The 13,120-nt window shown below is 34.2% G+C and overlaps 1 protein-coding gene across 3 annotated transcripts in view; it reads right to left on the reverse strand.

Annotated features, from left to right (window-relative positions):
- LOC138695811 (sodium-dependent noradrenaline transporter-like) overlaps positions 1-13,120 on the reverse strand; it is a 522,121-nt gene that overhangs the window by 115,604 nt on the left and 393,397 nt on the right. For all 3 annotated transcript variants that reach the window (XM_069820044.1, XM_069820045.1, XM_069820043.1), the window contains 2 exons: positions 6,883-7,101; positions 887-1,018 (listed from right to left, as the gene is read on the reverse strand). In XM_069820044.1, coding sequence (XP_069676145.1) covers positions 887-1,018; positions 6,883-7,101 — 351 coding nt within the window. The remainder of the gene's footprint in view (positions 1-886; positions 1,019-6,882; positions 7,102-13,120) is intronic.

The following is a 13,120-nucleotide window of genomic DNA, read 5'->3' on the forward strand; positions in this document are numbered from 1 at the left end:
TACCTTTGAACACATTACATATCACTTTCTTTTATTTTTTCCATCCTTAATAGATGTGTAAAAAAGAAAATACATACAGGAAGTTGTAAAGAAACCCTAAGTAATTATTGCAAGCATTTTTTCATTTAAAAATTTCATTTCTCAAAATTAAAAAAAAAATGTAAAAAGTTTTTAAAGGTACAACAGTCTCCCCTCACTTATATAACCACCTGCGCACGACCGATTTCACTTCTTCATCCGAACAGAAGCTTTGGTTTGCTAGGAATCTCTTCATTGGTCCGAAAAGGTGAAAGTCCGACAGTGCCAGATCTGAACTGTAGGGTGAGTGACTGAGCACCTCCTATCAAATTTCTCAATTTTTCCATGAACAGAACCGCAACCTGATGACGAGCATTGTCGTGAAGAGGTCTTACGTTTACAGCGTCTCTGTTAGGGCGTTTTTCTCGAAGGGCCGACGCAAATTTGTAAATGTTTAAGCTGCTCTTCACACGTAGACTATGTTAACAAACAAGCTATATTTACTCAGTAGTTACCGTTCGTTCCGCCAAGGCGACACTTGACCGATCCATTGCCGTCTGCAGCGTAAGATTCAAACTATCTACCAACTTTGGACGTTCGGTCCAAAATAATATTTCGTACAAAAATTTTTGTGCGTTACTCTCCGATCCTTCTTAGTGTTATATTGTTTTGTCTATTACATCTTTAACATTATATATTTCATTTTTTATTCTGTATAGACTTACTGTTAATATCCTTTCAGAGCCTTAAATAATTACAGTATATCCGACGCTTACATTTTAATGAGGTTATTTTTCCATTACATTTTTCAGGTGGATGATAATTTGCTGTAAAATTTCTTAGCACTCCAAGAAGAGAGAATACGTACCTTTAAATAATGGACAGACCCTCCAGACGCTGATGGGTCCCTGTCTGTTGTACTGGCCGAGGATAAGTTCCATGTAGAAAAGGGGGACCGCACCGAATACCATCATCAGCGTGTAGGGGATCAGAAACGCTCCTGTTGAAAGGTAAGAAACAACATATTTCTATATTGCGGCTACCAATTGTAAGAAATTAAGTTTTAGTTCACATTCTTACAACCTTTCAAGACATCGCCGCCCAGTGGTAATTTCTCAGCATCATAAACGCTCGCTTAACAGTGGTTTCAATTAAAACTTTCACACGCGCAACTTAAACGAGCAATTGTTTTACGAACGATTAAGGAAATAACACGGTTATGGAATCACCGATTTTTGATAAAGGGACCAGCAGTTGAATTAATATTTCAAAGCAAAATAAATAAATGAATTTTATGCAATAAACGGATTTTTACTTATAAATAGCAGCAAAATTCAGATACCGCAGTCTTGATTTTTTTCGGAGTTAAATTAGCCTGCCATCAACAGATTTGTGCAGATATCTCTTTTTTTTTTCAAATTGTCGGTTGGTCTATTATTGCTTAACTCCGTCCAATTCTTTTTCTGAATTAGAACATAGTAGGCGAATTCATTAGTCAGCAAAGGGTTATATAGAATGATTGGTAAAGATCATGACTAGGGGACGGATGTTGATGAAAAGTCCTCTTCTTGTTTATCACATTAGAACGATGCCTATTAATATAGAAATCCTTCTTATGTTAATATCAACGTAAAAAAAAGTAATTTCTTATTTTGCATTTTTTGCATTTTTTTTTTAGTTTTTGAAATAATAGGTCTTTTTTTTCTGCATTTTTTGGTCATTTTTAATACCTCGAAGAACTTTCAAATCATTTGGAATGCATTTTATTTTCCTCTTTACCGATAGATCAGTTAAATCATTTTCTAACCAAATAGGTCCGTAGTAATTACCTACTGAATAAGTAAATAACAGTGAAGTTTGAGTTTTATAGTTTGGAACAGACTCTAAAGTCCATCCCTCATTCCACTGAAGGCTTTACTTCACACAACGGAAGTAATATAAAATGCTTGACAGCAGCTTAGTTTAAGTGAGGACTTCGACCGCTACTTTTCTTTTGTCGGTACGAGGGTGTCTTCAGAATTTATGTTTAGAAAGGGGGGAAACTTTCACCATGTCCTGGACAGGACGTTGTGTCCTCAACATGGTTCGGGACAGTATTTTTAACACAAAGATTGCAACAATGCCCACAATTTGTTTTGTCATTCACACTATCTCATCTGGAAGATCTGGGAACAAAAGTGAAGCGCGGAAGGAGGAGGAGACGGAGAATGAAGGCACTGACATGGTCCACCCCTGATTGAAACACATTGTAAACCCTCATTAAAATCTATAGTTTTCCCTTAAAACCTTCATTTTTTTGCACGTTCTTTTCCTTTATCTTAGCCAAATTCCAGGAAGTTGCCGCCTCTCTCCGAGATTTGCAGGACAGGCATTGAAACAAGGTGACTAATTTTTAAGAAGTTGTGGTGCGAGTACAGTGAATAATATTTAAATGTCATTTTCTTTTAATTGTAAGATTTAATCCCATCATGATTATATTCACTCTCTGAAAATCTTACATATGAATCTCATCTTATTTAACAAAGTGAGAGTCCACACCTGTGGAGTAACGGTCAGCGCGTCTGGCCGCGAAACCAGGTGGCCCGGGTTCGAATCCCGGTCGGGGAAAGTTACCTGGTTGAGGTTTTTTCCGGGGTTTTCCCTCAACCCAACAGGAGCAAATGCTGGGTAACTTTCGGTGCTGGACCTCGGACTCATTTCACCGGCATTATCACCTTCATTTCATTCAGACGCTAAATAACCTAGATGTTGATACAGCGTCGTAAAATAACCCAATTAAAAAAAAAACAAAGTGAGATAATGAAGTGAGTGCGCGCTTTCTTTTTTATTTGTGGAAAACGTGTGTACTGAGCCCTTGTTTTACTCGTATTAATTCCAGTAAAACGAAATAAGCTGAAGGCAAGACGAGGCTTAGTAGAACAAAAGAAAATCAATTCTCCTTTTGGCATATACTCAAGTTAGTGTTTGTTAAATTTTTAAAACCGCTATTGACTGAAAGAGAAAGTTGCTGTCCAGTTCAAAAACTTTGGCTCTGTCTACTTCAATGAAAGAAGCAAGTAATGAACAGAATTAATTGATTGAAAGCAAGACGAAATAAGAGATTGGGAGACGACAGTGAGTTCAAATTAATTAAAAAGAGTGAAATATTTTCCACTTGAAATATTTTTGTGATTTTTTTTCGAGATACGAACCACATAAATCTTTATCCCCTCCCTCCTCTATATTTACAAGTCCTTCGTAAGTTCATAAATTATGCATGATTATTAATACATCAAGCCTAGAAGCAGCCTATAATTTAATTAATGATCACAGATTAAAGGAATATTGAACAATTTATTTATAAATTGGAAACTGGTCGTTGGAATGTGAATAGAACAACTTTTAAAAACTTTGTACAAAATCTAAAAAGAAAGTAAATCAGTACAATATTTTGTGGTATTATACTGTATATTCTATTTTGTATTTATCTGTTTTTGGGCGCTGTTATGTTTACGGGTTGAATTTCTCTGTTTTCCAGTACAATTAGGTTAGAATCGTACAAAATGTAAAATTAAAAACGAAAATTATTATATCCCAATGAGAGTCTGAATTTTGAAAGATTTCATTACTAGATTTAAATATGGGGAATCTTTAATTTGTTATATTAAAAGGAAAGATGGAATATCCATAGAAGGAAACGGATGAAGATTAGTAGGAGTGTGTTACAATCCAGGGCCCTAATTATACCAGGAAAGTATGTAATATCCTAAAATCCATCCATAAAATTCTAAATATAATGCATAGAATCATAATGTAAACAGCCGATTCATGGAAGAAATAGGACTGTTTGTGGGTTATTCCAAGTTATACATTTGTTGCGGCAGAAATTACACGGTAGATTTTGATAAACGAAATCCCTTCTGACAGTACTAATCGTCTTCGAAATAATCGGCTGTAGATCTAGCTGCTATTTTATTTAGTCGACCTGCTAATCACTGGTTGTCTCTTTAACAGCTCGAATATGACTGGTTAGAGATGACTAGGCTCCGTATTCCAACTACCTAAAGACTGAAGTTAAAGACACATTGGGTATATAGTACGCCAAACACAGGTAATGCAACGGATAAGGATATAAACAAACAGGTCGTCGCTGCTTGTTCGTGGAGTACAGTCAACTCCCGGAATTTTGAAGCTGTACTAGTAACACATGCTTAAGACATGATGCTAATTTTCGTCGTGATCTTTGCAGTGAATAATAACGTGCATTCGTAAGTTACGGAACTTGAACATTTGCGGAAATGATTTTATATTGCAAGAAATTCTTTCAATAGGATATGACGGTATCGGTGCATGATGTAGTACAAGATATTCCTATTGTCTGATATATATATTTTTTTTTTGTTTTTCATTATTATAATGCATATGTCACCCATCCCTGAAAACCCACTAATTTTCTATGTACTTTTCTAGAAATTTCCTAAAATGTAGATTATTTAATTTATTAATTTGGATGTCTGAACATCATGATAGGCTACACAAATTCATGCTAAACGTAGAGTTAATATCTTCATAATTTTCGGATTGTGATGGTACTGGTTCTTTTGAATTACCTTCAACACATTTTCTGTGCCTTTTGGTATTGCACTGTCTTTCATTGCACTGTTTTTGTTACGTTTGCGTTTATTTTACACAATTTATATGTAATGTTGTCTATACTGACGGTTCAAATATCCTTAATTATGCCCTGCAATATTACACGCTTGAGCGTCTTACCTAAGGCATTTTACCTCTGCAATGAATCTTCAATCAGCCACAAAGGTGTAGTTATTTAAATAATATGATTAGTAAGAGCAGTGATCGATAAGACTGCTCGCTATGACTGCGTCCCGGTTTTGACTTTCTAGAGGAAGAGGGCAGAGGATGCTTAACTATTTTGTATACTACCATACCTGTATACATGTAATGCCCCATTTTGACTATTGCGATTCCTTACTAACTAATGTAAGTTCACTCTTAGCTGAGAGACTACAACGTGTTCATAATGTGTGCATACGATTCATCTGCAATACTCGTAAATTTGACCATATAACACCTTCCCTCCAGTTACTTTCATGGGTGCGTCTGAAGGAACGAAGAACAATACATTCACTGTCTCTTCTATTTAGGATCATGCATACTTCTACTCCGAATTATCTCTTATCGCGCTTTCAATTTCTTACAACTCTTCGAAACCGATATCAAGCACTTCTTTCTATCCCTCATCATAGAACGTCTCTATACTCATCCTCCTATACTGTAGAAATACCTCGTCTCTGGAATTCGCTACCTAATGATGTCAGGGACTGCCGGACTTTATCACAATTCAAAATTAAATTGGAAAATTTTGTCTTGTTTAATGCTTTTTAGATATTGCTAAAAGTGTTGATTTGTGTTTTTTTACTCCAGATTAAAATCGCAAGTTTCTTGTTTATGTTAGTTAATTAGGATATAAATTAATTATACTTAATCACTCATTTAAAGTTTGTGTGACTGCAACCTGTGTATATTTTTGTGTGACTTTACTTCGTTTATAGTGTTTTTTTTCCTTTTTATTTCTGTTATTGTATTTGTATTCCTGGTGTTGTAGAAGAGAAGGCCTGATGGCCTTAACTACACCAGAATAAATAAATAAATAAATAAATAAATAAATAAATAAATAAATAAATAAATAAATAAATAAATAAATAAATAAATAATTACCTATACCTGCGCTGTGACGTCAGTATACTTCGATGAATCAGGCAACATCATTCCAATTTACAATTCATTTTAATATATCAATATGCCTGGTAAATTATTAATAAGTATTTAATGAATTTCAATCTCAAGGCATATAAACTTGCAAATGTTTATTTGCTATTTAATAACAATATATGAACGTTTTCGCCGTTTAGGGCATCTTCAGATATAACAAAACATATTATCTGGACCTATAATAACATATTATGCAAATAACAAGGAAAATGGAGAACAATATATGTGATACATGAAATTTATGAGCTTTATGTAGATATATCATGATACAGGATGAATATTGAGATAATCTTTGAATTTGAACTTAGACTGGACGAGTATTTTATTTTATACATATAGCTCATGTTACAATTAATATATAATGTTTAAAATTTGTCAATGATGTTAATTTTAAAATTTACAATGATGATAATAAAATATTTAAAATAATCATGGCTGAAAGTTGTCGTAAGTTACAAGATAGTATGCGTAGTTGATGTTCTTGTGTTTTGTAATTATTTCGCTTAGAGAGGCCGTTGGCATTTGAATGAATGTTGTTTGACGTTGATGACTACATTACAATTGATATACAGTGATTAAATTAGTCAATGTTAAAATTTAAATTTTATAATGAAGATAATAAAATATTTAGAGTTATCATGGCTGAGAATTGTCGTAAGTTCAAGATGGTTTTCGTAGTTGATGTTGTGTGTTTTGTAATTGTTTCACTTAGAGGTCATTGACTTTATATCTGAAGATGCCCTAAACGGCGAAAACGTTCATATATTGTTATTAAATAGCAAATAAACATTTGCAAGTTTATATGCCTTAAGATTGAAATTCATTAAATACTTATTAACATCATTCCAGTTTATAGGTAGCTGGAATACGTAGCCTAGAGATTACTTTGGTTAACTTCCTGTTTGAAGTCCTAACCGAGGTCGATGCACCGTAAAAATGCGTAACCATGCTATGGTGGCTATGTTAACCGGTGGTCACACTAACCAACGTTGATGCACGTGGCCGTTAGCCTACTTGTTTCAATCAAGATCATAGCGTCTACATTATTCATTAACCGTACTCGAATTAGCTGTAAGTAAAGGGAGGACTGACCTCCGCCGTTCCGGTAGCAGAGGTAGGGGAAGCGCCACACGTTTGCGAGGTCGACAGCGAAGCCGATTATGGAGAGCAGGAAATCGGCCCCGCGCCCCCAGGTTTCTCTGCCGTCCGAGGCCGCTGCCGCGCCACCGTCCACGTCACCCGGACCTCCCGACGGCACCACCAGAGCCTCGTACCCTTTCTCGTCTTCTTCCAACTGCACTTGCAGGTCTTCTGCAGAAAAACCAAACACATCAATTAATTTTCTGTGGTACGTGGTCTTCCAACCTATACTCTACTCAAGTGATCGCCAAAAGCTGTGTCGCGACACATGCCCCTGCCTCCACTCAAGCGTAACCATGGCATCATATCCCCACCCTCTGTTTACAGCCTTCACTTCGATATAAGTAATAGTAACATACGTTACAAGAGCGGTATGTTGACGTTTTCATGTTCGAGGAAAAGATTGAAAAAGCGAAACGTAGTTGAGCTTTTTTAATTTCCGAGAACATGAAAACAAACATACCGCTCGTGTATCGTACATTATTTTGTGCGAAGATCGTTTATTACATACCTGAAAGACGAATTTCTAATTAGTTGCAATGAAATCTCCATGTTGGTTTCTGTTTAATGACGCCAACTTCGGAACACCAAAATATCTTTCTTCAACATTGTTGCTGTAAAATGTTTTCTGTGTTTACTATACTCCAGCAGGCCGTGATATACGTCTGTCTTTTTTCCCCCCCCAGTCTATAAATGCGAACTTAAAACAAACGGTAAGGTTATGTAATGATTTATTTTTCATTTTAATATTTTAACAATATTATTTATATAACATATTGCAGTAATAACATCCGCATCTGGAATCTTGTTGATTTTTTCGCGGCTTCCTTAATGTTACTTGTATCAGGAATGCAATAAGTTTCGTGGAGTAGTAGACTTTACTTAATTTTTGCAAATATTTAAAAACAATAATTAACATTGCAATTTAGGTGAAATTGCAGTGGTAAGTTTCCAATTTATAATTATTACTATGTTAAACGTCTCTAAAAATAATATGTTAAAAGCCTAAAGCAGTAAAATGAATGTCGCGCTTAAGCGGTAAGAAGAGGGAAATTGTTATGTGTGTTACGTTGGGAATACTGAATGTGGTATTTCACACTTACCGCGTATTGGTTCTGTGCGGAAAACAAGCAAATACGTACGATCTCGCACAAAGACATTTATCAACAGCGGACGTACGCATGTAATGTTACAAGTGTGTAGGATAATATGTTTCGATGCCATTTCGAAAACAGATCATAAGTAAAAACTTAATTTTAAGGAGCATGGGAGAAAAAGTATTTATTTTGTGCAGATGGCAAAAATATGAGATACTTAATTTGTTGTAAAATTTTAAATGAAGTATAAAAGAAAAATGTACGCTGTCATTATTCTTCTTGTTATGAAGACTACCACGCCCTTACCTGTAACTTGAATAATAAACGAACAATAAAAAATATTGGTTTCTATGTCTTAATCGGTGTAAAATACTTCCACGTTTTTTCGACGTATGTAGTGTAATTTGAATATTTCATTAATAAATAAACAATAAAAAGTATCGGCTTCTATGTCTTAATCGGAGTAAAATACTTCCACGTTTTTTTTTAATATGTAGTGTAATTTACAACTTCGTGACAGCCTGGTACGTTTTTCTAATTTATGGTAAATAAGAAAATAAATGTATTTTATTTTATTAATAATACAAAAATAATGAATAAGAGAATAAAAAAAAATTACATGGAAAAAAAGTGTGTATAGTTAATAAGTAGAAGAATATTATATTGCTTTTGTTTTTTGGTCACAGTCCGTGTCTGCACTGTTATTCACTGCATTACCTGAGGAGATACCCACTCCACTCCCTCTCCCTGCGATAGTGGTGTGCGGGTTGCATTTCTATTACGTCACAATTTTGTGGTGTTTGGCAACCACTGGTCTACTCCATATGATAATAATAATCCTGTAAGTCTGTAAGCGACTTGCTCAAAATCGACCTATTATGACCAATTTCTTTTAAACAGTTGACAGATATTGCCTTCCGTAATCATAGATCTAGGACAATAAACGGAATTAGGATTCACATTCAGACATTCACTGACGTCTCTATACGGACATAAAGACTATTCGGGAGAAAAATAGGTAGAGAGAAAAAGAATCAAATTCATGGATAGATGGCACACAGGCAAACCGATCTAATACACTGCTCCGTCGATTTAGTAGAATGCGTTTGAGTCTACAGAAAACAGAAAACAGTACAACGCGGTCTGTTGTTATGACGAGAATCCAAGCCCCCGCAAAACAGTAAGACATCATGTCACAAACACTTTCAAGTCTGAGTATTTCTGACAAAGTAAGTATTATTCAACGCCTTGAAAACGGCACAAATGTTAAGGACATTGCTGGAGAGAGTAAGGAAATATTGGTTTATTTTTGTTTTTTATTATTTATTTATTTATTTATTTATTTCTTTACTGATTTATTTTTTCATTTATTCTATAATTCATTAATTTGTTCATTCGTTCATTCATAACTTCACTCACACACACACACATACATACATATATATATATATATATATATATATATATATATATATATATATATATATATATATACTTATACAGTAATTTATTGGTATATATTAATTCATTTATTACTGTATTTTCTTTACATATATACATTCTAGGAAATAAAATTAATTTGTATTAATGTTGTATCAGATTCGCTTTTATAATGAATAACAACTCTTAAATGTCCATTCCCGTGTGATCGATTTTTTACTGTCCATAATATTCCTTGACTTTCTTGTTCTACCTCCTTTTTGCTAACGTACCCCGAAACTGCATTGCAATTACGTAAGAATTAACAGCAGACTATGCTGTTGTACTAATAATAATAATAATAATAATAATAATAATAATAATAATAATAATAATTATTATTATTATTATTATTATTAAGTTATTATTATTATTTATGCACTTGTATTAATTGTAGATATGGTTGAGTGTAAGAGAAGGCCTTAACTCTGCCAGGTAAAGTAAAATAAATTATTATTATTATTATTATTATTATTATTATTATTATTATTATTATTATTATTATTATTATTATTATTATTATTTATGCTCTTGTATTAATTGTAGATCTGGTTAATTGTAAGAGAAGGCCTTAAGGCCTTAACTCTGCCAGGTAAAGTAAAATAAATTATTATTATTATTATTATCATTATTATTATTATTATTATTTATGCACTTGTATTAATTGTAGATGTGGTTGAGTGTAAGAGAAGGCCTTAAGGCCTTAGCTCTGCCAGGTAAAGTAAAATTTATTATTATTATTATTATTATTATTATTATTATTATTATTATTATTATTATTATTATTATCTTCTTCTTCTTCTGCCTGGCAAGTGTTAGGCCACAAGGCCTGTTACGGTCTCACATAAAATATTCACGCTATCTCTTAGCAGGACGACCCAAAGATCTTTGGCCATGTGGTACATAATCATAAATTGCCTTTGGGAGTCTACTATTACTCATTCTTTCCAAATGATGTTTCCAATTAGACTGATATTGAATAATGTAATCTAAAACTGGTTGAGTTTTTAGTTCCTTTAAAATTTCACAATTTCTTTTTAGATCCCATTTAGTAAAGCCCTTGTTCTTCGCATGAATCGCATTTCACAAGCCGTTATTCTGCTTTTATCTGCTTTCCTCAGTGTCCATGCTTCGCTGCCATAGCTGAGCATCGGTCGTGCCAATGTGTTGTAGAGACGTATGCGGGTGTGTTTCTGAACCAAGGATGGTTTCATCACTATTTATAATGCCCATAGCTCTTGTGTATTTATTAATTTTCTGTGATATGTCCAATTCTTAAAAATGGAAAGATTGTAACCTAAATATGAGAAACTATTACACCTTTCTAATATTTTATGCTCGACCATGCCGAAATGTAGTAATTATACACCTGGTAGCAGTCATGTCATTAAAGTACACCTACTCATTAATGACAACTCAGCTTACAGGTGTTCAGCCAATGACAAGTCAGCTTTGTACCGAGTATCGATTATTCTCGGATATGCAATCGAAAGAGAATACCAAAAATTAACGGAGGCTGGAAATCCAATACTGTCGCAGAAGGTTATGTTCTGTTACTATAATAATTAGCGTTAATTGTAAATAATATTCAAATAAATTCAATTTGTCATCTCGTTTTTCAATGTCGAATTCAATAATCAAGGTTATATCAATAATTTCGAGGGAAAAATTGTTCTGGGGCCGGGTATCGAACCCGGAACCTTTGGTTAAACGTACCAACGCTCTCCCACTGAGCTCAGTGAGAGAGCGTTGATACGTTTCACCAAAGGTCCCGGGTTCGATACCCGGCTCCGGAACAATTTTTCCCTCGAAATGATTCAAATTAACTTTACAGGGAGTTATTCCTGAAAGCTTAATTTGCATAATACACTTCACTGTACGTAACAGAAAACCACAATTTAAAGTCACACAGAGTTAGTGTGCACTCAAATGTTGGTTGCTTGACGGTTGTCAGCCCACTTTGAGGTCTGTGGATATAGAGGGAAAAATTGGATCGGTGTCGGGTAGAGTTCCCGGGTAGCTCAGTGGGAGAGCGTTGGTACGATTAACCAAAGTCCCGGGTTCGATACCCGGCCCCGGAACAATTTTTCCCTCGAAATTATTCAAATTAACTTTACAGGGAGTTATTCCTGAAAGCTTAATTTGCAAGGTTATATCAAGTTTAACGGGATTACATCAAGGTCAGTGATATTATTGTTCCTCGGAAAAAAATCAATACTTTCGCGTCTGCGCACATCTCACAATTCACGACCTAGAACAAGGTCACTTCCGATCTTGTCAGATACAAATAAAATGTATACATCTGAATAATTTCAAGTTAGAAATATGGTCGAGCATAAAAAGTCGTATGAAACTCGCCTATAATGGTAATTAAGAAGCTCGTATGAAAATTATGAAACTCGCTTGCGCACGTTTCATAAACATCCATACTCGCTTCTTAATTACTATCATTATAGGCTCGTTGCATAATGTACTATTATTATCGAGACAAATTTTACTTTGTATTGGGTATTTCCCGCAGAATGCCATAATTTTTGTTTTATTATTATTATTATTATTATTATTATTAGTATTATTATTATTATTAGTATTATTATATGTTTGTGTGTGCTTGTGTATTTTGAATAACATTTCGAAATATGCTAAATAAACTAAATTTTTGCGATCGCGTGAAATATACTCGTGCAATGAGAAGTACAGGATTTGTCGCCTTCGTAACACCAGTCTTCTAGCATTGTCCAGAATTAAACTAAACACTCCTTTAGTGAGTGCTATCTGTAAGTTATATAAACCCTGAACGTAAGTTGGCACCTCTGAATTTGGATTAAAAGACAGTTGTAAAGCATGAAAATATTCGGTTTCTGAAGTCCAGTTCTTGGCATCACATACGACCGTCAGGCTTATTCTGAGCATACACGATTTCATGAAGACGCCGTTCTCTCTCGACCACTTCTTCAACGTCTCTGTACAGCGTGAAGTCTAAACAGAATGTGGAAGGCGCTGTCGGAAGTGGCGAAATTGAATACAATATCTAGTCTGAACGGATATTATGCTGACTGAAGCTTTGACATTTGGCGAGAAATCGACAATCAAGATGCATTTTCAAAGACGTACACTTAACAAAAGTTTTCGTGTTATTGCATGTCATTATGAATCAAGCTTCCTCGGTTTTCTGCATGTAAAGTTTTGACTTAAGGAAGATAATTTAAAAGTTGTTAATTTTCCTTATTATGTGGATTTTGTGTTTCTGAAAATTCACCTTATAAGAAAGGGATCTTTTAATCATTACGTTCACATAATATTCATACATGAGATTAGGAAATGCCTTCCAAAAGGGAATCAGGAAATTGTAGGTAGCATAAAGATTTTAAGTGTAAATACAGCCTCAGTTTTTATACAGAGACATCATTTTATTTTTACTAACATTTTTAATATTAACCTGTCTATACCTTTAGAGAACCGGAAACACCGCTTGCTCCCCCCTCCAAGACTGCAGTTCGATGATACTGGCGTAAAACACAAATCACTCTACTAGGTATAGGAAGGAAGAAAAGTAGTTCATCCATTTATGTAAACTAGGAAATATCGCGATTTTGAGTTTGATAATTTTCATT

Source organism: Periplaneta americana, chromosome 3, assembly GCF_040183065.1.
Source record: "Periplaneta americana isolate PAMFEO1 chromosome 3, P.americana_PAMFEO1_priV1, whole genome shotgun sequence".
Taxonomy (NCBI): domain Eukaryota; kingdom Metazoa; phylum Arthropoda; class Insecta; order Blattodea; family Blattidae; genus Periplaneta; species Periplaneta americana.